Source organism: Athalia rosae, chromosome 6 (genome assembly GCF_917208135.1).
Source record: "Athalia rosae chromosome 6, iyAthRosa1.1, whole genome shotgun sequence".
NCBI lineage: Eukaryota > Metazoa > Arthropoda > Insecta > Hymenoptera > Athaliidae > Athalia > Athalia rosae.
Genome location: NC_064031.1, coordinates 9,731,922 through 9,759,182, shown reverse-complemented (window position 1 = coordinate 9,759,182; position 27,261 = coordinate 9,731,922). Strand labels below are relative to the sequence as shown.

The following is a 27,261-nucleotide window of genomic DNA, read 5'->3' as shown; positions in this document are numbered from 1 at the left end:
CATATTGCGTTGCAACTGATCGGCTGAGGATTATATACAAATGATCAAAGGTAGATACTGACAATAATACACTCAAATGACAGTTTCGGTTTGGCTGTATTTACTATATTTGCTTTCTGTATAAAATATACTATATCGTCTTATATGATAACTTTTTTGTATCGTGGACGGTATTTAAATATCGCCGTTGGACGGACGTTCGACTCTTTGTAACAGCCGGAAATTACAAAAAAACGTTGATGACATGGTCTATCTCTATAAAAATGGCTGTATAAGAAACACCTATTGTATAAAAAGCACTTCAAATAATACCCTTCAATTGAACAGGGCATTTCGATAAAATTTAGAAATATGATTCCTTCTCAACAGAGCATATTAAAATATTTTAAATATAGATACATCATGAGATTATACGTATAATTACTTTGATTATGTATATCAATCTGGACGGAATTCGTCAGTCTTTGTCGACCTAACTATAACATATTCGGATCTTGAGACATGGAATGTTGTTGAAGAATAAATTCTACATATTTTAGTCAACGGAATATCCACGTTATTTCATCACGAGTTATGGGTATTCAAAATTTGCAAAAGATGAGTCATTCATAGACAATCCATGCACAATCCATTCCCTTATAACTGTCTATGATACAACGGCCTCACCTTATCGGACAAGACATTATTAGTATGTCATTAAATGACTACGGACGGTTTCATTTTAAAAGGCATAATGGTCTGATAATGATTATAATGGTAACGATATCAATGACGATGATGATGATAATAGTAGTAGTACTAATGATAATAATAATAATAATCGAGATGATATAAATTCTGAGGTAGATACCCTGTATAAAGTCCTACCACCTGCGATGCACTCTGTAAAATAGACCGAGTAGAGTCAGGAGTAATAGCCAACTCGACTGAACCGAAGCTGCACCTGCCAAGCGGCATCTAAACATATCGTACCTGCAAAACATAAACCGTACATACGCTTTGATCAGAAATTTGAAATTCGAAGATCAATGTTTGATTTTATTTTATTTTTTTTGTACGTTTATTCATACGGGACCCACTTATCCCAGAGATCCGCCTATTAACGCGAATTTTGAAAGGATTGAAAGAGATCTTTTTTTCTTTGAAACGAAACTTTAAGCACATGAATACTTTTATAAAGATAGGGATTATTATTTCATTATTTTTTTTTACCTAGTTTCCTGATCATTGACTATGTTGTTAAATTCCGCCTCCACGAGTTGCCCATCGTAGTAAGTGATCAGATCTTCGAATGGATATTCAAATCCTTGCTTGCATTCGCATTTATACCCTCCAGTCTCAAAGCCTCGGCCGAGCAGCGGAACACACTGCAAAAACGAGGATTCGGAAATGTTTAAAAAAATCCTACGAAAGAAATTTGATCATACGTATCAAAAGCGGTAATAATACAAGGAGCTCACATATGAAGTTTTCTTGTCACATTTGTGCGTCCCTTTGAATGCATTCGGGACATAAAATCTATCGTCACACTGGTTGATGTCCAGCTGAAGCAAGTCCATGGTCACAGCCACGACACCCCTGTAATAAGTGCCTTAATGTTAAATATGATCTTCTCTTCTTTCCACATCTACATATCATCGAACTGGTTCTTAGCCAGAATTATCTCACACTAAATTCACATGCACACATATGTGGGGTGCGTATGTATGCCCACCAACACTCACTTGAATTCCAGTTTTTCTTTCAAGTTGTTCCAGCCGAAAAACGGGGATGCATAGGTAATTACCCATTTCTTCACTTTGCCGTTACAATCGAAGTAAGGAGCGGTCCAATGGCCATGGTTCAGGTTTGCCGCCCTACACGAACATACCCCACCAATCCCCACACATTAGAATAAATTACATGTCTGAGATAAAGCTTCACCCTTAGTTCGAATCATAATCTTCTTAGTTCACATAGTTCGCTCAAACACTCCGATGCCAGTCTAGTAACATTATCTAAGTTTTACGAGCCTAGAACCCACTATGGTTCTGGCTTCGACGTTACATCAATTTTACAATCATATTATGTGTTTATCTTCAAAAGTAAGAGCTGGTGACAAATTTTGTGCTATCGACTTTTGAACCGGACAGTTCGCGGGACATCGACAGGTCGAGTGGAGGAAAATACATTTGAAGGTAGTTCACATTTCTATGATGCATAATTAACTATTCGATTTTTGAGATGTGATTATTGTGCACTCACCTGTAGAAGGTGGGGTTGTGTTCATATTTCTTGGTATGTTCTCCTGTTTCATTGAATCGAAGGTTGATTCGCATGTGATATTGTTCCAACTCTGCAAAGTTCGTTGCCCATCGTTGCTTGAGAAATTTGAACCAATGCTTGCCAGTGTAAACTTCCGCTGAAATAATTTTCATTTGACATTTCATAAGATGTAATTGAATTGAGCAGATGATGATTATATCTACTTCTGGCTTTCTCAAGTAGCTACGTCATTGTCTCACCAGTATCATTAAGTCTAGCCAGATCTTCAACTTTAAACTTCCTCGTATTGAGTTGTTCTTTGTATGCGTAGGGTGCGAAAAAAGTGCGATTGGTGAACTTGTTACGTTCCCAGTAAGTACCAGCCGACCAAATTTTAGTATCTCCTAAGACAAGAGCCAAGGTTTCACCAATCATTTGATCTTCGGTCAAGGGTCGATCAGCAACTCTCTTGCCAGAGTATACTTCCTTTGGATCTGATATTTGCAAGAAGGCACTGATGAAATTAGCCAATCTAACTGCCATTTTAGCTTCGTTTTCAAAGAACTCCTCTGCTTTATAACTTATGTCACCGTGTAAATTCAATTGCTGTTTTGTGTAACTACAAAAGAGGAATTATCAGTTCTTGGCAATAGAAAAATCGACATTTGTTATACATAGTTAGGAAGTACCTGCGAATTCGGGTTGTAAAATTGTTACTTACTTCATACAATTTTTTCCATTGACCCCAAGTATAAATTTAAGAGCTTGTTCAATGTTCATTTTTTCGGAATGAAGGGCTTCTGGACCAGTGGTGAAATTTCTATACTCATAGTATCTCTCGAGGTACTTTTCTTTGACATATGGAGTTGCTTTTTCCCATTGTACAGGCATCTTCTGTACCCCTGGATAACATTTTTAATATATTATTCAAGCCAATGTCGAACGCCCGAAAGCGTTATTCCTAAATACAGGAGACTGACAATGGGAACTTACATCCGATTTTTGAGCAATCGAATCCATTGTAATATTGTTCCGATGTAGCTCTTTCAACAATTTCACCAAGATACGGTCTTCTAACTACAGTCGGTAATCTAAAGCCAGGTTTACATCGGCATTGATAACCACCCCTCCTAAAACCCCATCCATGTATCGGTTCACACTGGGATAAAAATTAATTTCATAAGTCAGCAGAGTCTTGAATATTGTTGATGGGTAGCTTGAAAATTTATTTCAATTAGTATACGAATACGCAGCTATTTACCTCAGTAGTTTCTTTTTTGCATCGCGCGGTGTCTGCAAATTTGTTCGGACCATTATTCCCTTTACCTTTTGGGCATTGATTTATATCTATTCGTTCAAAATCCATCTCAATGACGGTAATGGCAGTGTACCTAAGGAATTGAGGGGAAAAAATCAATGTACCATGTTCAGAAAACTTCAGAAGTAGTGGAAAAGTATCCGTAAAAGTCTAGAAGCTGGACACATGTATTTTAGTATTCTCTGATTAGACTTACGTAGGATATTCAATGTGCCTGAAGCCTGTATGTCTGGGGTATATATCAGCAATAGGTACAACCGCAGCTACTAGCCAGCGATTCGAACGACCACAATCAAAATATGGACGAGTCCATTTCACAGGCCCAGGAAATTCATCAGCACCTAAAATAATCAAAGTGATTGGATGAGAAAAATTATTTCGCTACCGAGATGTCAAATGACATACCAGGAGGACCGTGAAATGTGAGCGTCTCATTTGTGTTGTTGGCGTATCTTATCTCTACTTGATAAGTAGTTTTTGTGTCATGTCTTTTTTCAACATGGTCCGGGAGCCACTTTCTGTACCTATAATATATGAAATTTGCAGCCTGAGTTAGATCATTTTTCTAGTAGTTTGATTTATTTCCTTCAAATAATTAGAGAATCATTCACCATTCATTTATACGATAATAATCCGTTGTGTAATCTAAACTCAAACTGCTGGCTGGAAATGCTCCAAGATCTTGTACGCTGAATGTGTTTCTCGTTGATATTCGTTCCAAATGAATTGGGTCGTTAAAATCATCAGCTCTGAAGGTCCTAGGGGCGAATCTGGGCATAGTTTTATTGAAGAACCCTCGGTACGATGGCGAATAAGACATATTTGGCGAGAAGTATATGGCAGAGGCATTAATGTACGGATTGGCAGAGACATCAGCTACAGTTGACAAAAAGTAGTACATCATGCCAGGATCATACGTGTCGTTTATAGCTGGTCGAATAAACCGCGACTGTAGTATGTAACTCCAATAAAATGATCTGCTTAATGCCATGTTGTGGAGATGAAGCAGGGCGGTTCTGTTCGGGAAGACAGGATTTATATTTACATCCTTTATGTCCGGTAAATGCGACACAGTGTCTTCGGGTAGGTATAAATCTGCGAGATGTTGGATCGGACAATTTTCAATCGTAACCTGATCCATGCGACGACGGATCTCGTCAAAATCATCTCGAGCTTGCCACTCGTACTGCCCGGCAACGCCCAGCGTCACACAAGCAATGACAAGCGTCGTCCACGCGCCTGGACACTTCATTTTACGCTTTAACACTTTATTCCAATAATTGGTCGTCAATAGTGTTCTCGTTATCACTTACATTACCGTTTAATTCTCTTAAATCTGAACTCTTATTAAAACAATCGTATCCCGCGTTGTAGTCTGCAGAGACCTCTTGCCACTATGACACAATTCGTAAGTTATCCAACGGCACTCATTCACTGTGGAAACGAACCGTACTAGCCTTTTTTATTGTTTATTTTTTTATCTTTAAAATCCTTAGAGGATCATGCCTCAAAGCTGTATGTCTTGGATAGTGAATCAAACCTTGATGAATCACTATTGTTCGGTTCCAACGAAGCAGTTGTGAACTCCGTTCGCAAGAAACCGTTCACGCCCAATCACACTGCTGTGAAACGGCAGTAAAAAGCAGGAGCACGCCGACGCCACACAATCACTACGGTTGGGCACGTTGCTTGGCATAAGTACGTTGTGCAGCGTGCCACAAACGTGAAATAGCACCTCTGAAGGGGGGGAATGTGGCAGCAAAGGTGGAGGCGGTACTCAATACCCATGGATCCCCCCACTTCACGCTGCTTACATCTGGCTGTCATTTGGCAATTGGTATTGCCCTTTGGCACTGGTCAGTTGCGGTCGCTTGACCTCTTCATCTCTCCGAATGACCCTTTACAATTATCTCTGACGCACTGTCTCTTGGAACTCCGGTTCGCGATGTAGCGTAAACATGGTTGGGTAGATAAAAATGTGAATCTATAACGGTGCATAAAAATTCATATTTGATATCAACGTTTCATGATAAATGTAGATTTGCAGAATATAGTATGGTAGGATTTTAACGTAGCAACAAGTGCGTTACGTACTACCTGACTCATTCGAATACAGGATTGATTAATATAACCGTGGGTCGCGGGATGGCGAACCCATTCAATTCTCCTCATCGCACAAGTGTTTACGTAAACGTATAGGTATACAGGAATTTGAATCGTACAGGGATATTTACTGATCCTTTGATAATCTTGATTCCATACCGCATCATTAGAAATTTTTGAATTGCGAATCAATCAGTTGGGATTTGCGTCCGATGCATAAATCGTATGATGCGTACCGGCTCCGCTGTTGTAGTGGTGGGCACTCATAATTCCCATAAACATATGGATCTTATATGGATATACCTATACGCATACAATTAGCCACGCGTTTATTTGCGAGCATTTCCACATACAACGAATCTGAATAACTTACACCAGACGCGACAGCTGCGGAGCAGATAACAATACAAAATCGTCGACTGTGCCTCTGTACATACGTACAATGTCCGGTGTACGCAGTTCGCACGGTTATATTCGCTATAGGGCTCACATAGGCGTACCGTACATTTTATACGATTTCCATACACCGTAAGAAGTAGACAATACCGTACGCACGTATGTACATACATACCACCAATATTTTTATACCTACTTTCATTCTGAAGCATTATATCATGTGCTCTAAAAAATTTTGACAATATTCATCGCAGGTGACGCACACTAATCCACGTGCATTTTCATTTTCTCGATTCATGGAGATATTACGTATGAAGGAATGCAAATGTTCATCGTCTGAACGGATGCTGATTTTCCTCTTGAACTCCGTTTTTCATTGTATAACACTTCGGCTCCACAGCTGTCAATGTCACTTGAATTTTTCCGTGTTTCGCAATAAGCGTTCTCTGCAGAGTATATATATGCTGCAAAGGTGTTTGTTGAACTCCTGGTAGAAAAAGTGAAAACAAAGCTGTAACTTAATGGGACATAACATTTAGGTCGGCTTTGTCATGATAATAACGTGGATAGCACCCCGACTGGGAGTTTGTCGTTCGACCCCCTGCGGCTTTCGTACCCCTCATGCTCACAGGCACTATTGTCGCCCCACAGGTTCACCCCTATTTACCTGTGAAAAAAAAATCGAATTTTCTCATACCCGGACAAGTTTTCGAATGAGAAGACGCGGCTGCTGGGGGTCCAAAGCCCGTTCGCTCGTCCTGCGGCTCATCCTGCGGAAAACGCTTCGCTCCATATAGTATATGCATGTGCGTATACAAATGTAACTATGAGGACGGTGATAAATATACGTACATATTCTACGGTGGCTGCAGGTACGCGCATAGTTGTAAGGGTAGTCTGAATGGAAAACACGTACCACATTTGGAAGATGCTTTGTGCATCGAATATTCACCGACGATTATATGCGTGGGAAACTGAAATATCCTATAGTATATGCGTACATACATATACCACTGCCATATGTATGCGTATTTACTCGAGACGGGTATATGATTATATTCACATCCATATCATACATAGACAATTGGAATTCCGGTGTCCTGCAGAAAAGAGAGAAAGAATACGATACAATTGAGTTTTATTATTGTCACTGGTACGTACGTACGTACGTACATACCGGACGTCTGCGCGAAATATTTTTGCGCTCTTGTACATGGGTTCAAGTCGAGGTTCAAGTCCTTGCAAACATCGTCTGAAACGCGATAAAAATATCACAACTCAGCTATGCGCACACATACGCTACGCGGTGAATCAGATATCTCAATATCATTGAAATAAAATTTTACTTCTCTTTGTTTATCGACGGTACGCACACTTGCAAACACATGCATCTTTGGCTGTAACGAATTCGATATACCCAGTGTGTGTGCGATATTGCGTGCGATTGAAGAAAAAAGTTATCTTTTTGTAGTATATAGGATATATGTATGTATATTATGCGTAGGTTTATCCGCGAGCTACTTGCGAAAATAATATATTCACTCGCGAGCTCTAAATCAAAGCTCGCAAGGACGATTATTTTCGATTTTGCGAAGCGGTCGACGGTGTTAACGTACGCTCGGAAAGATAAGTCGCGGAATAATTATCCAAGGCTGAACAAATATTTTGACCTCCCACGACAATGCAGCGATCTTGCACGGCGACGCAAAAAAAAAAAAAATGTATCGCATCTGCACGACGTAGACGGCGAGGAGCGCCACGGCCTATGGGAGTTTGAAATTAGGCAATGCCTGGTCGGCGGAGGCTCCTCTACACGCGCATTCGATTGGGATCTTTCGGGAAAATTAGCGAACGACGTAAAGTTCAAGTCCGGCCAAAAGTATCTACAAAAAAGAGGGAGCTTACAGAGGAAGGATTTTACCGAAATTCGTCAAGCTCGGTGGTCATTATTATTTTTCGCCGAGCGAGAGGACTCATCAATTAGCCTGTTGAGCTCGTTCTTTGTCGTCCCTCGAGGACCGCGATCGCGTGCGGCGACTGTACAAACGCCTGTGCGCGAAAAAGCGCGATGAAACTGCAGGTTCCGTATAATATGCAAACCATTTGTCGTGGTAATGATCGCGTATTCTTCGTCCGCCTCTTTCACTGCGGCGAAGCCACGATCAGCGAAGAGCGAAAGCGAGCAGTTAGCGGGGAGCGGAGTGCGGGGAGAGGAGCGCGACAGCGGGTGCTGCACTCTCTCCGTCAACTGGTAGCAGCCTCTAGCTGCACCGTCCAACCAACCCTGTGAGAGCCGTTTCGCGCATGTGTTCGCACATCTATAAATATTAGCATCTGTATGCACTTGGCTCGTTCTCCGTGTACGTGAGCAGACGGCGAGTACACATTGGTAAAACGGGGTATGCGTATATCCGTGTATCGATGCAGCCTGTAGAGAGGTGGAGTTCGCGGCTTCAGCTCACCGTCTTACAATTAGAGTCTACGAGGCACACCGATGACCATCGGACGCTGTATACTTTAAAACGACAAACTGCCATGCCCGCGTACTTGCGTCCTCGTATGTATGTGTGAGCCGGGTCTCGTCAGGCTTGACGCTCGCGGACGCAGCGGTGTGTACATAGGTGTTTTACGAACATAGTTGTGTGCGTATACACGTTTGCGTACGTGAATGTTACGCGGGGAGCGGCTCGAGGCGGGGCGAACGCGTATGCGTACGTAGCGTATCTATAGCGTAGTGTAGGTACGTGCATTCTACGTAGGTACACAACGTACGTGATGCCTAGGAAGTGTATGTGAGATGCGAATGTGGGGTACACACCGCGCGCGAACCGCGAAGCAAGACGAGGTAAGGCAAGCGGTTGAATCGGATTGGGGCGCAAGCAAGCAAACTGGTTTGGTTTTGTAGGGCTTGCACCATTGCACCGCTCTCTCGCCGAGACAGTCCAATTTATGCATTACGGCTATGTAGGCACTTCACGATACCAAAAGTACTCTGTGCCCCGGACCATAATAATAACAGTTTTAAATTACTTTGTAAAACAATCGTAACAATTGTAACGACAAGATTATCACCGCCAACAACAGCAACAATAATAATTATAATCAATAACAATCAATCATTACAATAATAATAATAATAACAAATATCAATGGTAATAAAGATAATAATCATCAGGATAATGATAATAACACAATAAGTATAAATATCGTTGCAATAATTTCACATAACCAAGTGCCTACACTAAATTTAACAAAAAAAAAAAAATTAAAAAATCATTAAATTAATAAATTCTAACAAATAACCGTTGTGAATGAATCAAATTTTTTTATGTTTAACATATCTATGTGCGACCAAGAAACAATTAAATTACCCCTGTAAATCCAAACCTCTCGAATCTAACCGTCGGGTCAAATTCGACGGCGGTATTAATCAGCGCGTCAAGAAAATTGAGAATTATATTTGGCATTCGCATTATTATTAATATTAACATAATAACACAAACGTATGAGAACCCAACGTAAATTATGAGCTGCTATACGAGCTACAATACCAGTTTTGAAAAATTGTGATATAGTTCATTGTGTTTCTGTAATATTATTCACTTTGCAAATTGTTTGTTATCGAGAGTTTATTTTTATCAAAAGAGGTATGAATTATATATTGTTTCTACTTTTCTTCTCGCGCCGCTGGGCGGCTAGCCGAAAATTATTCATATGTCCTTGCTTTTGTCAGCGGCGAGTGCATACTTGCATAGCTGACTTATTTTATTCTTAGTTTTCGCGCGAGCCAATCCGAACTCGCGATTCTTGTGAAAAGAACATGGCCAACCCAGGTCGCTGGGTTTGAGCGTATCTTTGCGCGTCGTTTTGTGAACCCCGGAGTACGCGATCACGTTGACGTCTGCCGCCATTTCCTCGCAGGAGGATCCCGTTCAGTTAATTTCTGAGGTAATAATATCGTGCGAAGGATAAAAATCCTTGATACCGTTGTTACTACGGTCCCCCGTTAGTTTTTTAACTGGTGAAATTATGAACGGTCCCTTTTACCGGGCGGATGCAAGTGACGTGCAGAGTGCAGAAGTGCATCGCATTCTTAGAGACGTACGGGATGCAACCTCCTGCCGGCCGGCGGCTGTCTTGCATTTCGTTCTACAGATTTGCCAAACGATAGGTCACGTCACCTGACATTCGGAATTTTGCAAAATTCGGTTAAATCAGTGGCCGATATGATTGCTACGCTCATCCGACGATCACATAGTCTATATTCCGTGTTTCGACAAGTTTTTTTCCTTATTTCTTTAGTTCTATCCTCATTTTCTTTGTGCAGCCCGATCTCTTTACAGAACCCTCGAATACTGTCATTGTATAGCTTTCACTCAAGAATTGGCTCGCGTGATTTTTCGTTTGACATTTGTTTAGTATTTGATATTATCACTTGTTATTATTATCATCGTTATCAATTTATTTATTTATGTCGTCGTGCTGCGTGTGAAGAATGAGTTATAATCAGGCAAACAACAAATTTTCAAACTACCTTCATTCAGTCAATTGTCTGAGAGTATATTTCAGGATATTTTATTGTTGTAGCTATGGCAGAAGGAAATGGGGAAATAAAAATGGAGGAAAAGCAATCAAAGGAAGAGATGGAGTATGTTGAACGCACCGAAGACTATGCCAAACTCGTACAATATGGACTCGACGAGAAAGTTGCAGGGAAATTGGATGAAATTTACAAAACTGGAAAACTCGCTCATGTTGATCTTGACGAAAGAGCTTTGGACGCACTAAAAGAATTCCCTGTGGATGGCGCGTTGAATGTGCTCACTCAGTTTCTTGAGTCTAATTTAGAGCATGTATCTAACAAGTCTGCATACCTCTGCGGCGTCATGAAGACTTATCGACAAAAGAGCCGTGCCGGACAAGGACCTGGAGCCAGCACAACCCCCAAGGCTCCAGACGAGGACAAAATCAAGGTCAGAACTTATCGCTATTAGACATTCTTTGTAAGAAATATATGTACGTCTCGCCATTTCGAAACCAAAGTCCCTCAAGGATATTGTCAGCTACCTGGGTACAAATCTTTGATACAGAATTGCGGTACGAGGTCATTGGCCTTATATATTTCAATAAGTCTACTCTTTGAGTGCTGAAACTAATTTTTTCGTAAATATTGATTTTCCAGATGATATTAGGAAGAACTGGATATTCCCTGGACGTGACGACAGGACAAAGAAAATATGGAGGCCCTCCTCCAGGTTGGGAGGGCCCTACACCGGGAAATGGTTGTGAGGTGCGTAAGCCTTGACATTTTACCATAAAACCTGCACAATTTTCGCTTCGTACAATTCTAGCTGTAAAAACTAACATTCTAATTGGTACCTCTTATTCTTGTTTTCAGGTTTTTTGTGGAAAAATTCCAAAAGATATGTATGAAGATGAATTGATTCCATTGTTTGAGAAGTGCGGAATGATTTGGGATCTAAGGCTGATGATGGATCCCATGACCGGGTCCAACAGGGGATATGCATTTATTACATTTACTAACAGGGAAGCTGCGCAACAGGCAGTGAGAGAGGTATGTGTCATTTCCTTGTTGGTCACTCGTTTGTAGATCTATTCCATAACGTGTACCGAATTACTTCTGTTTTTATTACCCCATAGTTGACACCATGCCGCTACGGAACCATTGGATATATTTATTTATTCATTATTTACAAAATTTTTAGAAATGTTACAAAATTGTTATTGCTACCAAAACATGCTCTCATCCAAAATGTTTCAATTATTTTCGAAAATTCACAATCATTTCTAATGAATCGCGAAATTATATGAGAGTAAAAGGGGAAATCTTGTCCCATGAACACTCAAGTTGTATTACAGGTAAAATAATTGAGGCGTACCTCGTTTACCTGTTGCTTTCTATCTGGCAAAAATACCTATATGCCTCAAGTACATTACGGTATAGATACATACATGAATTCTGGTCATACAATTGAATTATTTTGTTCTGTCGAGGATTGCTTTGTAAACATTTTGAAAGAGCGCAATTTCATTTTGTATGTGGCTTGTTCTGTGTTCGTACCCCATTTGCTTTTTTCCTTGGTAGTACGTATTACATTGATCATATTATTTTATTAGACGGGACATGAAATGGAATTGAGTTTTGATGCTTACTATACGAACAATCCACATATCTGCTATTCTTACATACGTATACATATGTCCCTGACCATTTATTCATATTTAATGACAATGACGTCTAATTTGTCCTAACAGTATATTGTATTAATGAAGTTCCATGGATCAAGTTTCTTTTCCAGCTCTCCTCTTTGCTCAGTGGGCAAAATTGGGAGTGGAGATCCGTACCAAAAGTATTAAAATTTACAAAGAAAGGCTCTGATTCTAAAGAATTAAAGAGCGGGAGATAAATGGAAAGAGAGAAAGAAGGAACGAAAACTAGAAAAGTGTATCTTGTGTGGTTTAATTGGTTAGGGGTATATTTACTCGATTGGTTGAACCTAATTGGACAGTGACAATTTTTGTAACAAAATTTTAAATTGGTAGGCTGAAATTTATTTACAGGATACATGATACGTGAACGCCGGTTTCCTATATTGTGAAGACTCGAGCGAAAAAACGCATGCCAAATAATCGATATCACGGACCACAACATGCTAACTATCGAAAGCTCTTTTTTTTAATTTTTTTTTTTTTCCAAAAGAACAAAATTCGTTTCTCATCACCAAATTTTACATTTTGAACCATTTCCGAAATTTCACCATTTCTCGTAATGTTTAACATCTATGTGGAACAACCCAATGAAACAAAATTAGGCATGTGTGTGTTTTTCTTCATCCCACAGCTCGATAATCACGAAATAAAACCCGGCAAGAGTCTGAAAGTAAACATTAGTGTTCCTAATCTACGACTTTTCGTGGGGAACATACCAAAGTCAAAAGGCAAAGAGGAGATCTTGGACGAATTTGGTAAATTAACAGGTAAAGTGAATTCGAGGCGTGTGCTACCTACCTACCTGTCTACCTGTACTGTCACATAAGAGTTTGGTAGCTTTAAGTAGTGGTTGTAGATGGTATGGAACTATGAAACTATGAAAAACTCCAGTTGATCGAACGATCACTCACACTTTCGATTCTGGTCAGTCTCCTTGCCTCTCGGTTTATTAGTGAACAGTAACACCTCTCTGGTCCATGTCTTCTTTTCCTCTCATATTTAGGTTGAGTTATGAGTTGAGTTACATATACACTGTGCGTGTGTATATATAAACATAAATACATATATATATGTATATGTATAATTATAGTATAAAAATATATATACATATAGATATGCATATTGTATATATACACACAATTATATATGATCTGCTTCCTGCTCTTTGGTGTCCCCTCGCTCTGCTGTTACCTATTTCCGGTCAGATCGCCCATCTCGTCTCACCATTAACGCTTCACCACCGCACCTTGTAATATTTGCATACTCTATAACGTCAGACAATTTTAATGCAAAATCGAACAAACCGGGACAAATTCAATGTAGCCAGTGCCTAGCGAAATGATCGGACCGAACAATATCCAACATCCGTGGATATTTTATATGTGCTTACGTGATTCATGACTTAAGCCTCAAGCATGGGGGTACGGGAGACCCGCGTGGACCGCCGGGGCGTATGGCTCGCTAACAAACGGACAGGCACTCCTCACTACCACCGACAATCATTCCTCTTTTCCTGCATCCCGGTCGACTCCACTGCTCTTACGTCAAACCAATTTCCAATACCCCACTTTGCTCTGTCAGCCAGTAAGCAGGCGAAATCAAAAGAGGCAAGCTTAATTGGCTCTCTCCTTCCACATTATTCTTACAGCTAAATGATTATGAGATTCGGAAAGGCAAAAAGATTGGTGTTACCGTATCTTATAACAATCACCGCTTGTTTGTGGGAAATATTCCAAAGAATCGAGACCGAGATGACTTGTTCGAAGAATTTACAAAGCACGCACGTAAGTTGACAATTGCCTTTAAATCAGCAGGCAGTGGTTGAAGGATGTTCAGTCGGGAGAAAGATACCCTAAATTGAATTAGTTGATTAATGCTGTTGTTACCGTGTGTATGCTAGGCGGTTATTAACTCAACCGTCTCGCATTACGCCAAGTTTTCAACCGTGAGTCATTGGTCGACTATTCAGTGATTACCAAATTTTTATCAAACTATAAAGATTCATTACACTGTTTCATGAAACAGTTGGAAAAAGCTTGTATCAAAAATTTTTTGGAAAGAGGGCCTGCCCAAGTTTGTTTATGAGTCTGGCGAATGCATGATAACGAATCGAAATTCTTACATCCGCTAGTAATTATCATTGAGACTTGCGCTTAAACACCCACGAATATAATTGACATTGTATTTTTTTTCTGTTATTTGTTATTTATCATCGTGCGTTGATATTTTTGGCATTTGGTTTCTTTTACGCGTCCGTAGAAATTTGAATCTTGAGAAATATATTTGACACACATAATACATACATATAGTCAATTTTGGCAGGTGTTATTCATAGAATGGGATATTTAGCAGCATGCTTTTGTGCGATTCAGAATCATTTTCAATTACCGCACGTCTTTTAACTCCATCTATTGTCTTAGTCATGCAGGGACGATTATGAAAGTTTTTTTTGCAAATAAGTAATTAATTTTCGAGTGTGTGTTGAGCTGTTTGATTGAATGTGCATACGAGTCCTTGAAAAGATCAATTTAAAATTTATGCACCAACTGTCAAAGTTTGGACACAGAGAGGAGGCCAGCGAGAAAAAATGGATTTTAGAAGCAAATGACAGGGTTCAATCGCCAAAATCACTCCGTTAGTTACTCATTAGGTAGGCATTTTTACACAATCACCTAACTACACACATCCAAGCGACGAAAAGACAGTATTGTTGCCACAGAACACGTCTGTCCATTGATAATTTTTCCATCACTATTTAGTATCAAAACTGAGAGGAAGGAGAGGTGAACAGTATCCAACAAAGTATTGCGGTAGATTGTCAAACAGTCCAGCATGGGCATTGGATTTTCTCTAACTCGCTATATTACCTAGAATCAATTGGGTCCCATGTTTTCAGTGCTAAACTCTGCGTTGTTTGACTAATTGGTAAATTTCTATGGACAACTTGGATTCTTTGTGGGTTGCCCTGCTTTTCAACAACAGATCCATCAAATTTCAGATTTCTTGACTGAGTTGCATCTCCATTATATGGGGCTTATATTTTGGATTTCATTTGATCCACATAAATTTAGCCACGCACACACATACACAGCGATTGTACAAGGAATGACTTTGACTCAATAATTTTCAGACCAGATGTATACTATCGCTCATAAAATGCTTAGTGTTGAATTTATCAAATTACTTGAATTATAAATATGAAATGTTTTCGCAGCCATGATTGGGAGAGGAATGTTCAGAGAAATAGGGAAATTTTATGGATGAGAGATCACTTGATCCAATAAAACAATGTTTTACATGGATCACAGTTTGATTTTCGATATATCATAACAGGCATATTTACAGTTGGGGATCATAGTGTACTAGAATGGTGCAGTAATTTTTCAATAAGTAATGTTTATTATCTTTTGATGGCTTTGCATTGTTTTGAAAGAATTGGTAATTCGTTGTTGAATAGGCAAAAGGGTTCAGTATCTTCATCAAACTTAACATTATTTTTCCAGCATTACTTTGGACAAACAACTGTGTATTTTTTTCAGTCGCCATCCGCGACGAATTATTGCTTACGCTGGAAAACTGACGATCATATATAATTGTTATTCTACGGATAGGATTAACTGCTAACAGTTTTGCTATTCGATATCACTAAATCTCAATCCTCAGTTTTGTCATTGCATACGTAAGGGCAGCAAGTTATTATTCGACAATACACCCTCCATAATGAAATACCAGAATCCACGTTCGGCTTTGATTTGCAATGAATCAATTTGCCTGTTCTTATCGTATCGGTTACATAATTGTGTGAACATAGAAGTCAGATCCAATATGGCTCAAAACTTTTTCTTCTCTCAGGAAGGTAGCAGCCGCGATAATACTATCTTGGGTTCTAGCATTTTTCAAATGACCCCTAAATTTGAATAGTTTATACATGGAAGCAGGTGTTTAATTGTTGAATCATTGAAGACAATACTGTCGAGATGGCATCTTAAATGTAGAGGCAGACGGCAGATGCAATAGTTTTTTTTTCACAACAAAAATGTGCAATTCCTGCGGAGCATAATCTTACATACCAGTGGTAGAAAGATTCAACGAAGTCAGCACGATAAAATATTCAACTGTCGCTACGGGATTTATTTAGTTTTTGTTATTTTTTTTTCCTCCCTCCCCCAATTTTTTATCAATATCAAAACGGTATTACTCTCTTGATCTGTTTTCTTGTGTTTTTGAGCAATTTCTGTTCTGTTCCTGTAGTACTTATTAGTTGTATTATTTTATTTCAACTATGTTGAAATGATCCTTACCAATGTTCTATATGATTTTCCATGATATAGCCGGCCTGACAGAGGTGATTATCTACAGCTCACCGGATGACAAAAAAAAGAACAGGGGCTTCTGTTTTCTGGAGTATGAGTCTCATAAGTCAGCCTCCTTGGCTAAGAGAAGGCTAGGCACTGGACGCATCAAGGTATGGGGCTGTGACATCATAGTAGATTGGGCCGATCCACAGGAAGAACCAGATGAGCAAACTATGTCTAAAGTAAGTGATCGTGTATGTGACATTTTTATGATCATTATTGTTGGATATTAATAATTAGTGTTTTAATATATTTTTTGGCACGTGCGTAGGTTCGCGTGCTATATGTAAGAAATTTAACACAAGACTGCTCGGAAGAAAAGCTGAAAGAATCTTTTGAAGAGTTTGGGAAAATAGAAAGGGTGAAGAAAATTAAGGATTACGCTTTTATACACTTTGAAGATAGGGATAATGCTGTTAAGGTACAACTCATTTCATATGAAAGAAATTCAGGCTATGAAGGAGTCCTTGTTAAAACCTACAATCTTGATTTTTCACAGGCAATGCGCGAGTTGAATGGTAAAGAAATGGGCGGGTCCCATATAGAAGTCTCACTAGCAAAACCGCCATCCGACAAAAAGAAGAAAGAAGAAATCCTCAGAGCTAGGGAGCGTAGAATGATGCAGATGATGCAAGTCCGTGGCGGGTAAGAGCGTTATTTAATTGGTATATTCTTCTGCTCAACCTCTGTAAATTATTTCACAATTATGATAGTCATATGCTTTCAAATATCTTGGTAATTTTTTCATTCCGTTATCAATGAATTCCAGAGGGTCTCCATCTCATCCAAGCATGATGGGTGGCCCGATGCCGGTTCGTGGTCCTGGTGGACAAGGACCTCGGGGAGCTGGTGCTGGTATGCGTGGAGCAATGGGCCGTGGTGATTATGGTAAGTGGGGTTCAGTTTATAATCAAAAAGTTCTTAATAGTTTACAATTACATTATTACGCCTACGTGTCATTATCTATTTTTCTATTCTCAAAATTATTGTGTGGAAGCCATCTGAATGATGGATGCAGTCTACGTATCTCAAATCTGACGTAATTTGACACAAATTGAAATATTACAGTTCAATCTCGTTGTATATATTGACATACCGACCTTCGGTCAAATGTCCCTATCATTTTTGAGCAAGTTGAATACTTTAGTCTGCGCTCCATTCCGGTAAATTTATTAACTCATAGTAACCAAATCGAAAGATAATGAAAATGACTAATAATTATATGTGGGTTTGCTTCACGTGTATGTCGAGTTTACCAACATAAAATAAAACCCGAATATATCTAACACATCTTACAGAAGATTAACCATATTTTAGCTATGATTCATGTACTAATATCAAATTACTGGTCGCTGTGAAAAATAAATAACAGATTTAAAAGAAAAAGATTCATACAATAAATATGCTTGTAAGCGTATTAATTTTTTTTTTTTTTAAACGAGTAGAATCCAATCAGTTTAAATCTGCACCACATTCTGTTACTGTTCCTTTTTGTGTTATATCTTCAACATATTGTATGTAATCCATACGATCTATCTCATTTTCTGTCATCAATACTTGTGCCAATAAATATTAATTTGCTGTGCGGGTAAAGATCTGTTCATATTCAAACTGAAAATAACCGAATAACTTCGTTAGACACCAAATATTAACTTTCTCCAAATTTTCAGAAATTGCGCATTCGGTAAAGTTTACTCACTTACCTAACACAAAATATATCCCGCATGGTTTTTGGGAATTTTTCATCATCTTGACTGACCACATATACCTTACGCTTACGCGCATGATAGGCAACATTCGAAGTGTGAAAAACGTATGAAAGATTTTAGCAGTTATTTGTCATTCATCAAATAATTCGATTGAGGTCACACCTATCCACGATTAATATTGTCCTATAATTTCATTTTTTCCCTGACTGTTTTGCGTTTCTTTATGTCATTAATATTTATTTACGGACTGAGTTTTCCAAATCATTTGGATAAATCACTGTTTTCATATAATCTTTGATATTACCTGCTATATAGAATTTCATTTTCAAACTACAAAATTGAATTTGTCATACCGAAAGATCCAGTAATAAATAAACCATCGTACTGTCTAACATTTCCAATTAGCTCTTCAAAAAACAAAACTCTCCTTCGACCCTGTAACCCTTTATAACGGTAACGTACTCCACAACCTTGTACTTGACTAAATTTGAAAAAATGCATGGGTATTGTTTGTTTTGTATTTACGTTTTGTGGTGCCCTGGCGGTATTTATTTTGAGCAGCAGTGTGTGTGTTGTAACACAGCGTCAAGAAGATGTATGACTGGCTCTATAATATTATTAATTAATAATTGTGGGATTGAGTACGCAACAATTGTAAAATCTGATTACAGCTATCAAGGAAATAGGTAAGCTGGGACGTTGACGTTGTATGTTGTGCTTTTGTTTAGTCATGTTTTCCAACACCTAGTTTATCATACCTTGTTTCACAAGATATTAACTTTACAATTAATATCATATAGATTGTCAACGTAGACTCATCGAAAATTGTTGATCTAATCGTTAGGTTGGTGGATATTCTGATTTATTCTTTGTGTTTAATAACATATCAAGTTCGAACGAATAACTACTTCAGAATTGTTAACATTGTTTGCCTCACGTTTGAATTTTCGATGATTCGTATAGCTTGGAGTTTTATCAAGTGTTGGTGGTAGGGTAATTGCTACCGGGTTTTGATCATGCGATACCTTCACAATGCGATTACTTTTCGTTTTGTTTACGTTGCAATTTTGCAAATATTTTCTCAATAAGTCGTAAATTCTTGAAAAAAGAAGTAAATTGTTCATTTCGTCATTTTAAAATTATCTTTTCCCGGCATGCCTTTATTATGTATTATTTGAATAAGTTGCCAATTGGATATATCGTGGCTGAATTTGGGTCTATTTGTAATGTGTGTTTTTATAGATTATGATTACGACTATTACGGTTATGGGGATTATCGAGGTGGCTACAGTGATCCATATTATGATGACTATTATCGATACGAAGATTACTATTTCGATTATGCGCCGCCTCCACCACCTGCCAGAGGGAGAGGCAGGCAGCCTCAACCGGTGGGTCGCCTTTTTTAATGGTTTTAAAGTCGTTTTCGTTTTTGAATCATATTACTTTGATATCAGCGGTAGTTTGACTGTGGCACATTGTTCGCGGATTCCTATAATTTGTATCCAATTTGCTATTTCCGCTCTCCACCCTCTGGAAGCCTGTCTGTGTTACTAATAACGGTTGATGGATTGTGCTAGCTTTAGTATTCACTAATAAGGAACGTAATGTTTCTAACTAATGATCAGACTCAGCGGGCAATGCACTGCATTTACGGTGCTCACCATGTGCTACACTTTTTTTACTGGAATTCATGGACGTCTGACAAGACTATGCAAAGAACTCGCAATGTATCACGAAGAGCTCGTTTTTGTACTGCGTTTCCCACTGTAAGTCCCAAGCTGTAATTCCAGAATATTTATTGCTAACTCTCCTGAGCCGAACATGTTGCCACTCTCAAATTGCTTGCAAATCATATCTGAGCCATGGTAGACCCATTCTAAATTACAGCTAAAGTGAAGCCGGGAAAAGCAATCCAAATGATCTCGTGTGAAGAAAAACAGTTAATAGGGTTGTAAAGATTTATTTGTTCAGTTATCGTGGAGAAAATCGCGTATATTTTAGTGTTACAGGGTTCCCTAACAGTATACATCCCTACACCAGGAGAGTAACCGGTTATCGGCGGAATGCAGTGTATAAGAGCTTTTCTCACCTATCACCTCCACCTCGTCTAACCCAAACCAACTAAAATTCAATCTCTAATTCCTAACTCGATTGATTGGATAATTGATTAATTATTGGCCTATCTGTAGAGCGACGTTGCGTCTCGTGGCTCGGATATGATACGTTTTGTTATGTCAAGTTGCAGGATTATCCAAAATACAGGATCATTATTGGACACCCTGTCAGAACATCATGGTGACGTCGGCCTAACTATTTTTCAAAATAACTTTGCGAAAAATCTCCTCTCCTAACTATTATGGTTAGTGAATTTCTCCCAACCGAGTGGCATTGAAAAGTGGCATTAATACTTGCTATTTTTTTGTCACTCACCGTGCCTTTTCTAATAACACGCCTTTACACCATGAGAAGAGATTTGTCGCAGTTGAGAAGACGATTTTGGAGTTAAGGATAAGACCATTTGGACATGGAAGAAATTCAAGACTGATGTATGATGTATAGAAATGTGTAACATAACATTTTATAATTATTTATGTAGGACGTAGGTTCGAGAGTCCATGGATAGAAAAGGGAATGAGATGAAAAGAGAATCTAATACGTCCAGAACTATTTGTATCAAAGTTACTGATATTGAACCGGAAACTCGTCTGATCGCTATCGCTTGCTTTAGCATACACTATCTGCTTACGCTTAGAAATAGAATTATAACGCTGTGCTTACGTTTGATTAACATTAATCTAGCTGCCAGTGCAGTAGTTGTGTCGCTTAAAGTTCCTTTATCCTAAATCCGGTCTGCTTAGACTTCACTTTGGATAACTCTGCTAACGCTGTGTGCAAAATTTCACTCGGACACTTTTAGGTGAATTCCTGAAAGCTTTGGTTAGCTATTGCAGCTCACCATCCTGTACAAAAATTAATTCATGTTGCAGTGTAAATCATTAATATTCATATGTTTTCAAACGAACGAACAGAGAATAGTGAAAATACATAGGGAATGTAAGATGAGCGAACCGATGGAGGGGGGTGGGGGATGATAAATTCATTTTAATTTTTTTTTTTTTAATCATAAGAAAGAAATTCTGTAAAGTGAAGCAGCAAAGGGGTAACGATTGGGTGTGTGTTGTTTGGTCAGGCTGGTCGTGGGCGTGGAGTAGTGGCTCGTGGCCGGGTCGGTGGCTCCCAGGCCCGTGGGCCAGTCAGGGGGGGACGCAACCCCGCAACCTCAGGGGTCCGTGGGGCCCAGCGGCCAGCCGCTCGTGGGGGGGTCCGCGCCAAGGGAAGTTTACCAGGTGAGGATGGTCTGTATCTCCACAACAAATCATCTTTTTCGTAATAATATTCTTACCAAGTTAACACTACTGACAATCCTACTTGCCAAGCTGTTTTATGCTCGTTGCTACTACTTATACAGCTAGTTTGTTTAACATATTTCATAAGCACTTTATTACTGCCCTTCCACAGTTCATGTTGAACAATATCTTCGCGCACAGTAGAAGTCCATTTTTTCATAGGTACAAGTACACAACTTATGTTAAATGATGTTTCATATTTTCAAGTTAATTGCTGTATTCTTCCCGATTCAAGTAAGCTACATCAAATGATTATTTACTTGTTTCTTCTTTTCATTTTGTTTTCTTTTTACAACCAACTCGGCCATACGACCTAATGATCAAATCTCGTGTCCGGGACATCCCTCTAAGGTCGGATATAGTCCAACCATGTAATTGCAATTGTAAAGAATATATGTAATGTGCTAGCATGACTTTACGATTCTTAATACTATTTGGAAGACTGTTGACAAATGTCTGGCACATTTTGTTGCTTATTAACAGGAACACTTCGTCTCGTATCTTGCATTTAGTATATGACCGGGCAGAACATCAACATTGAGTAATTGAATGTATTCTAGAAAGCATCTTCTTTGAATAACTAATAGATTTTTTTTGTTACGCAAAGGGTATTAACAGCTTGATTCTTACGAACCTGTGAAGTGATAACATGTGAGCAGTGTTGCTTGATACTCTCACCAGCAAATCTCAAATTCTTAATCTTCACCTCCTTTTCCACCACAGTAGCATCTGTCACTGGCGTTTGGTAACATGATATTCATATACTTAGTTTTCATCTGATCGATCTCTGAAACTAACCAGTTCGAAAAAATGGTAAAAATAGGTTGCTCATTACGCGGTACTTATTGCAAAAAAATATGGATACGAGAATAGGCAGAGTGGAGGTTTTACTATTTACCATTTCTCATGTGATTTCTCATCACATAGGAGTTTTTTTTTTATTTTTATTTTTATTTTTCATCCTATGAATATGCCTAAATTATTATTTCTTCAATTCACTCCGTGCTGTTGATAATTATCTTTTGTCATCACGAATCCTTTATTTTTCGAAACATCTCTTAAAAAATCAATTTTCTACCTGGTTATTCTAGGATTGCATCCTCATTTAACAATTGTGACTGACACCCAATATCTTTAGATTTCAAGAGACGAGTAGATGAAAACTATGTAAAAATGTTACTTGGGCACCAGGTGCGGTCCATTTTTCTTATTAGGATTTACATGACAGTAAATGACTCATATCCTCTTCCCTCCAAGGATTTTGTGACCTACCCAACTGATACCGAATAACGTTTACGTTAGATTATAATCAAAGGAATATTATTAGGAATATCACATCTTATTACGTATGGTGAGAACTGAATCTTCGCTAATGATTTGAAGCTCGAGCTGTTTTATTTAAAAAATACATGGAATCTTGTATCTCATCTACATTTCTGACCATGCCTAATGAGGTCGTAATATTTATGCCCATAGTTACGCACGTGTGCATATATATTATGTCAATTGATGTGACAGCAAATGGTGACATGTTTTTTTTTTATTGTGAACTTGTTATGGATTTACTTATATCAAGATTCTTTCTACAGCAGGTAAACGAAAGTTTGACGGGGGTCACCAGAACCAGGGGGAATCTAAACGTCGCTTCCAGAGCAGCTGGGGAAACCAGCCTCTCGCCCAACAACCATTGGGGAATTCGTACGGATTGGCGAGTGTGAATGGTGGTGGTGGCAGTGGTGCTGGGTTTGGTGACCGAGGCACCACAGTTAGTGGAGCCTCAGGTGACGATCACCAATGGTATCAAGACTCTTACCCATCCTGGAGCTAACTTCTACCAGTCTGTGAGTGAATAAGCCAATAAGAATGAAACCCATCCGTACTATTATTATATTACCAATCAACAATTGTAAAGTAATTTAAACCAACTGTCAACGATCACCGTGCTGTGCTCTGTGCCACCACCATCGCCCGCTGTTGTGATTTTTAAGTACAGTGATGTGCCACTGAGACTATGTTACGCTGGAGTGACTACCCAACCACCCCGTACTATTATATATTATATAATATTATATTATAAGTACTACTACTACTACTACTATTAGTACCACCGCCGCCACACTACTACTACTACTACTTCTACTACTACTGCAACTACTACTACTGCTACACAACAATAACAATGACAAAAATTACTATTACTATTACTGCTGCTGCTACTACTATTACTACTACTACGACTCATACTGCTACTACTACGATGACTACGATGACTACGACTACTACTACTGTTGCTGCTGCTGCTGCTGATGCTGCTGCTCTTGCTGCTGCTGCTGCATTGTCACATTGTTCACTACTGCCAAGCAATGGGAAAGAGAAAGGAAAAACGCGATAAGCGATGTTGACAGGATTGTGATGGTTCGTATTAAGTAAAGAGGACTCATTGGAGCCTGATAATTATAACGTGATGCGTAGGTACTAAGAGGAATCAACGTAAAGAATGAATTTGTTACAGAAAACTGAAAGGCGCGAGAGACAAATAGAGTGAATGGTAGTGTGGATCTGTGCGTGGGTGTGTGTGTGTATGTGTACGTGATAGCGCGCCAAGCGCTGCTAGACCTTCTATTGTTGGTCTATAATGTGTACAGTCAGTGAAACTATTATTATTAAGGATCAGGCATATTTGGTGAGAGGCAGGGAATGTGATGATGAACCGACAAAGTAACGTTCATCTACCAACAATCTCTCCAAAGCTGCAAGAGTTTGTTTAATTAATTAAGGTCACCTAATGCAAGTGAAATTAAAATAATTGGATCGTAAGGAATATTGCCTACGAACGAAAAAAAAAATGTGAAGATAAACAATCAATGAACAAAAACCCACTTGTACAATGAGACTTTCAATGGCAGTATCCGTGAAGATTAGGGTTTACTAAGTCTAAATTATCTCGTATTTATTACTGCGAATGCGATTTTTTGGAAAAAAAGGCGAGAAAAGAATGGAATGGAATGATGTTGTTTTTTTTTTTTTGATTAAATTATTTGTTAAGCTAATTTGAGAGTTAAGGAAACTTACTGGAAAAAAGTATAAAATTTAAAATAACTAAAAAATTAAGATACGAGAAAAAGAGAAAGTTTTTCGGAATTCTAAAAGGATCGAAAGCTATGTATTTTTGCTGCAGTGTTTTTTATTTTCTTTTTTAAAAATTATGAAAGCGTTATGATGACTGGAAACTGAATTGATAATGATAGTTACAGATTGAAATAGATTGCAAATTGTACGCTAATGTATACAATGCATGAAACACATACAGCACACACTTTCGAGTGTTGACTTGTTATTGTTAGCTTGTTAGTTATTTAGTAAGAGTTGTAAGTGCGGGCTATAGTTGGTTCCTTCCCTGGAGCCCAGACAACCCCCTTGTTCTGGAGATCATTTGATATAAACACACAATCCGTTCAATACGCATGAATTACAAGCACCCCCTCCCCCGGACAAAATAGAAAGATGAGGTAGATGATTTAAAATCGGTAGAAAGAACAAGAGCAAATAATTGAAAAAAATGAAAAATAAAAAAAAAATCAAAACGAAAAAATATAAATAACAGTAATCAAGATCAACGAACAGAGCGGGTAGGTGATCCCATCCCCGTTCGTGAAAGGTACACGTGCCACCACTAAACTAAAAAATGAGAATATATTACCAGCTATACCCATTGGATTTGTTGATTGAATAACATAAGACTAACTACCGTCGACCGCACGCAAAATATAATCCAGAAATACCGTTTGACCATATCCATGCTATCATGATAACTAAAATATGAAAATATATAAAATAATAATAATAACTATAACGATAATAATAATGATTAACATAAGGCTTGCATCATGAACTACCGATATCACTCAAAAAAGATGTGACCAGAAAAATATATAATAAACGAAAAAAAATACAAAAAAAAATACAAAAAAAATTAAATAAAAATTAAAAAATTTGAAAAAAAAATTTGAAGAATACAACAAGAGAAATGTCTGGATGAAGGTTGATTGCTCGCAACCTCTCTTATTTATGAGCATCTTGTTAATTTTTATTCATGTTTTACTTAACTCTAATTGACCCCTACCCTCCCTCCCCCCGTCCTGAACCTTTCCCTCATTGACACGCTGCTATTTTGGTAGAGTATTTAATGAGGTGCCACATTTATCAATAACATTAATAATGATAATATTAATAATAATAATTATAGTAATAAATAATAATGATTAATAATAAATAATAAATAATAATTACTGTGCCTCAGTAGATGTCTTTATACGATTATATTGTAACAAGAGAGAATCCCCTCTTCCAAAAATCTTACGTAAAACAAGACTACGCTGTATTCCCCTTCTACCACCCTCTACCCTATTTATAAAAGCATAATATTGATGATACGATATTATAAATATAAAACAATTTGAGAATGGTATCGCTAATCATACCAAGTGGGTTTTTACAACACGATAAATAATGATATTCCATATAAATTCTGGTCTTTGTCCAAATTCTAATCTCTATATTATATTATTGAAGAAAAACAAATTGATGGAAAAGCGAATGATGGAGATACCGGTTTGGCTCTTTGAGGCATTGGGGGCATGACAAACAAGGCTGAGGCATCTCACAGTGACGAGACTTTAGACTGATCTAGGTACTAGCGTTACGATACGATTGGCCCTACCCTATTTTTACTGGCATCCCAAACTTTCACTCCAATCTTTTATATGGCGAACGGTGGCAGCTGGGATGCCTTGGGAAGCGGTCACACTTAGGATAATGCATCATTGTAGCTGGTGACGCCACAGTCGTGCACCCTCTAGCCCGGCCTATGCCATAAAATTTACTAGGCGCGTACTACTGGACTTGACTTTTGGTTGACCCATGTCAGGCCAATGTGCGACCCTCGGGTCTAAAAAAGATTTCCTAGTTTTTGGCCCGAGGATGTGTTTTTTTTAATTATATATGAAATATATATTATATTCCTGCAAATATGCATTTTGTGACGTGATGTTATTTAGCAGTAATAAGGAGGAAAAAAACGATCACTGGAAAAACCATGTTTAAATGTTACATTTCGCCAACTGTCAGCTCCATGGTAAAACAGCAAAAAAAAAAAAAAAAATTATTACAGCTAAATTTCCACACATTTGCTAATTGTGTTTTCAAATTTTTATTATTCAGCTACCGATTGCTTTGCTTTTTTTTTTTTTAATTTCCCGCAATTTTAAAAGTTGCCCCTAATTTTAGTGTGAAGTAGTTAAACATAATGATTAATGATGAATTTAAAACAATGTTAAAATGGTTCCTTTTTCGGGCTAGGAGCTTGATTTAAAGTGTCAAAGATTTTTGTGTATGACCAGATGTATTCTACATGTCTCAATAAACAGTTGTATGTGAATTACCTTTCTTAATTTTGGCTATATCATTTTTTTCAACCCTCGTCATCCCACTTGGAA

At 38.3% G+C, this 27,261-nt stretch overlaps 2 protein-coding genes across 16 annotated transcripts; one reads left to right on the top strand and one right to left on the bottom strand.

The window, feature by feature from the left end:
- Nucleotides 1-77: 77 nt before the first annotated feature.
- On the bottom strand, nt 78-5,323 carry LOC105690392. Its single transcript, XM_012408146.3, has 12 exons — nt 4,174-5,323; nt 3,968-4,086; nt 3,759-3,903; nt 3,506-3,635; nt 3,238-3,403; nt 2,966-3,146; nt 2,505-2,863; nt 2,245-2,401; nt 1,725-1,856; nt 1,461-1,578; nt 1,213-1,367; nt 78-972 (listed from the first exon to the last, which is right to left on the bottom strand). Exons 1-12 carry the CDS (start codon nt 4,812-4,814, stop codon nt 864-866), a joined length of 2,412 nt encoding a protein of 803 aa, XP_012263569.2. The 5' UTR covers nt 4,815-5,323; the 3' UTR covers nt 78-863.
- Nucleotides 5,324-8,949: 3,626 nt separating this feature from the next.
- On the top strand, nt 8,950-27,216 carry LOC105690399 (heterogeneous nuclear ribonucleoprotein R). 15 transcript variants are annotated; one of them, XM_012408159.3, is made up of 13 exons: nt 8,950-9,708; nt 10,649-11,034; nt 11,244-11,351; nt 11,460-11,636; nt 12,924-13,059; nt 16,624-16,829; nt 16,919-17,068; nt 17,147-17,292; nt 17,417-17,535; nt 19,028-19,042; nt 19,599-19,747; nt 21,550-21,715; nt 23,356-27,216. In XM_012408159.3, the coding sequence occupies exons 2-13, from the start codon at nt 10,651-10,653 to the stop codon at nt 23,592-23,594; spliced, it is 1,995 nt and encodes a 664-aa protein (XP_012263582.2). In that variant the 5' UTR covers nt 8,950-9,708; nt 10,649-10,650; the 3' UTR covers nt 23,595-27,216. The 15 variants fall into 15 exon arrangements, with proteins under 15 accessions (XP_012263582.2, XP_012263585.2, XP_048513006.1 ...); XM_012408162.3 differs by lacking the exon at nt 8,950-9,708 and adding an exon at nt 9,855-10,009; XM_048657049.1 differs by lacking the exon at nt 8,950-9,708 and adding an exon at nt 10,280-10,571.
- The last annotated feature ends 45 nt before the right edge of the window (nt 27,217-27,261 follow it).

Bases quoted from the DNA above. Each gene is read 5' to 3' on its own strand.
- LOC105690392 (XM_012408146.3), bottom strand. From the start codon at position 4,814: ATGAAGTGTCCAGGCGCGTGGACGACGCTTGTCATTGCTTGTGTGACG. The intron at 3,904-3,967 runs GTATGTCATTTG...TGATTATTTTAG, and splicing joins CACATTTCACGGTCCTCCTG to GTGCTGATGAATTTCCTGGG. The intron at 2,864-2,965 runs GTAAGTAACAAT...CCTCTTTTGTAG, and splicing joins AATGGAAAAAATTGTATGAA to TTACACAAAACAGCAATTGA.
- LOC105690399 (XM_012408159.3), top strand. From the start codon at position 10,651: ATGGCAGAAGGAAATGGGGAAATAAAAATGGAGGAAAAGCAATCAAAG. The intron at 16,830-16,918 runs GTAAGTGATCGT...GCACGTGCGTAG, and splicing joins ATGAGCAAACTATGTCTAAA to GTTCGCGTGCTATATGTAAG. The intron at 17,069-17,146 runs GTACAACTCATT...GATTTTTCACAG, and splicing joins ATAGGGATAATGCTGTTAAG to GCAATGCGCGAGTTGAATGG.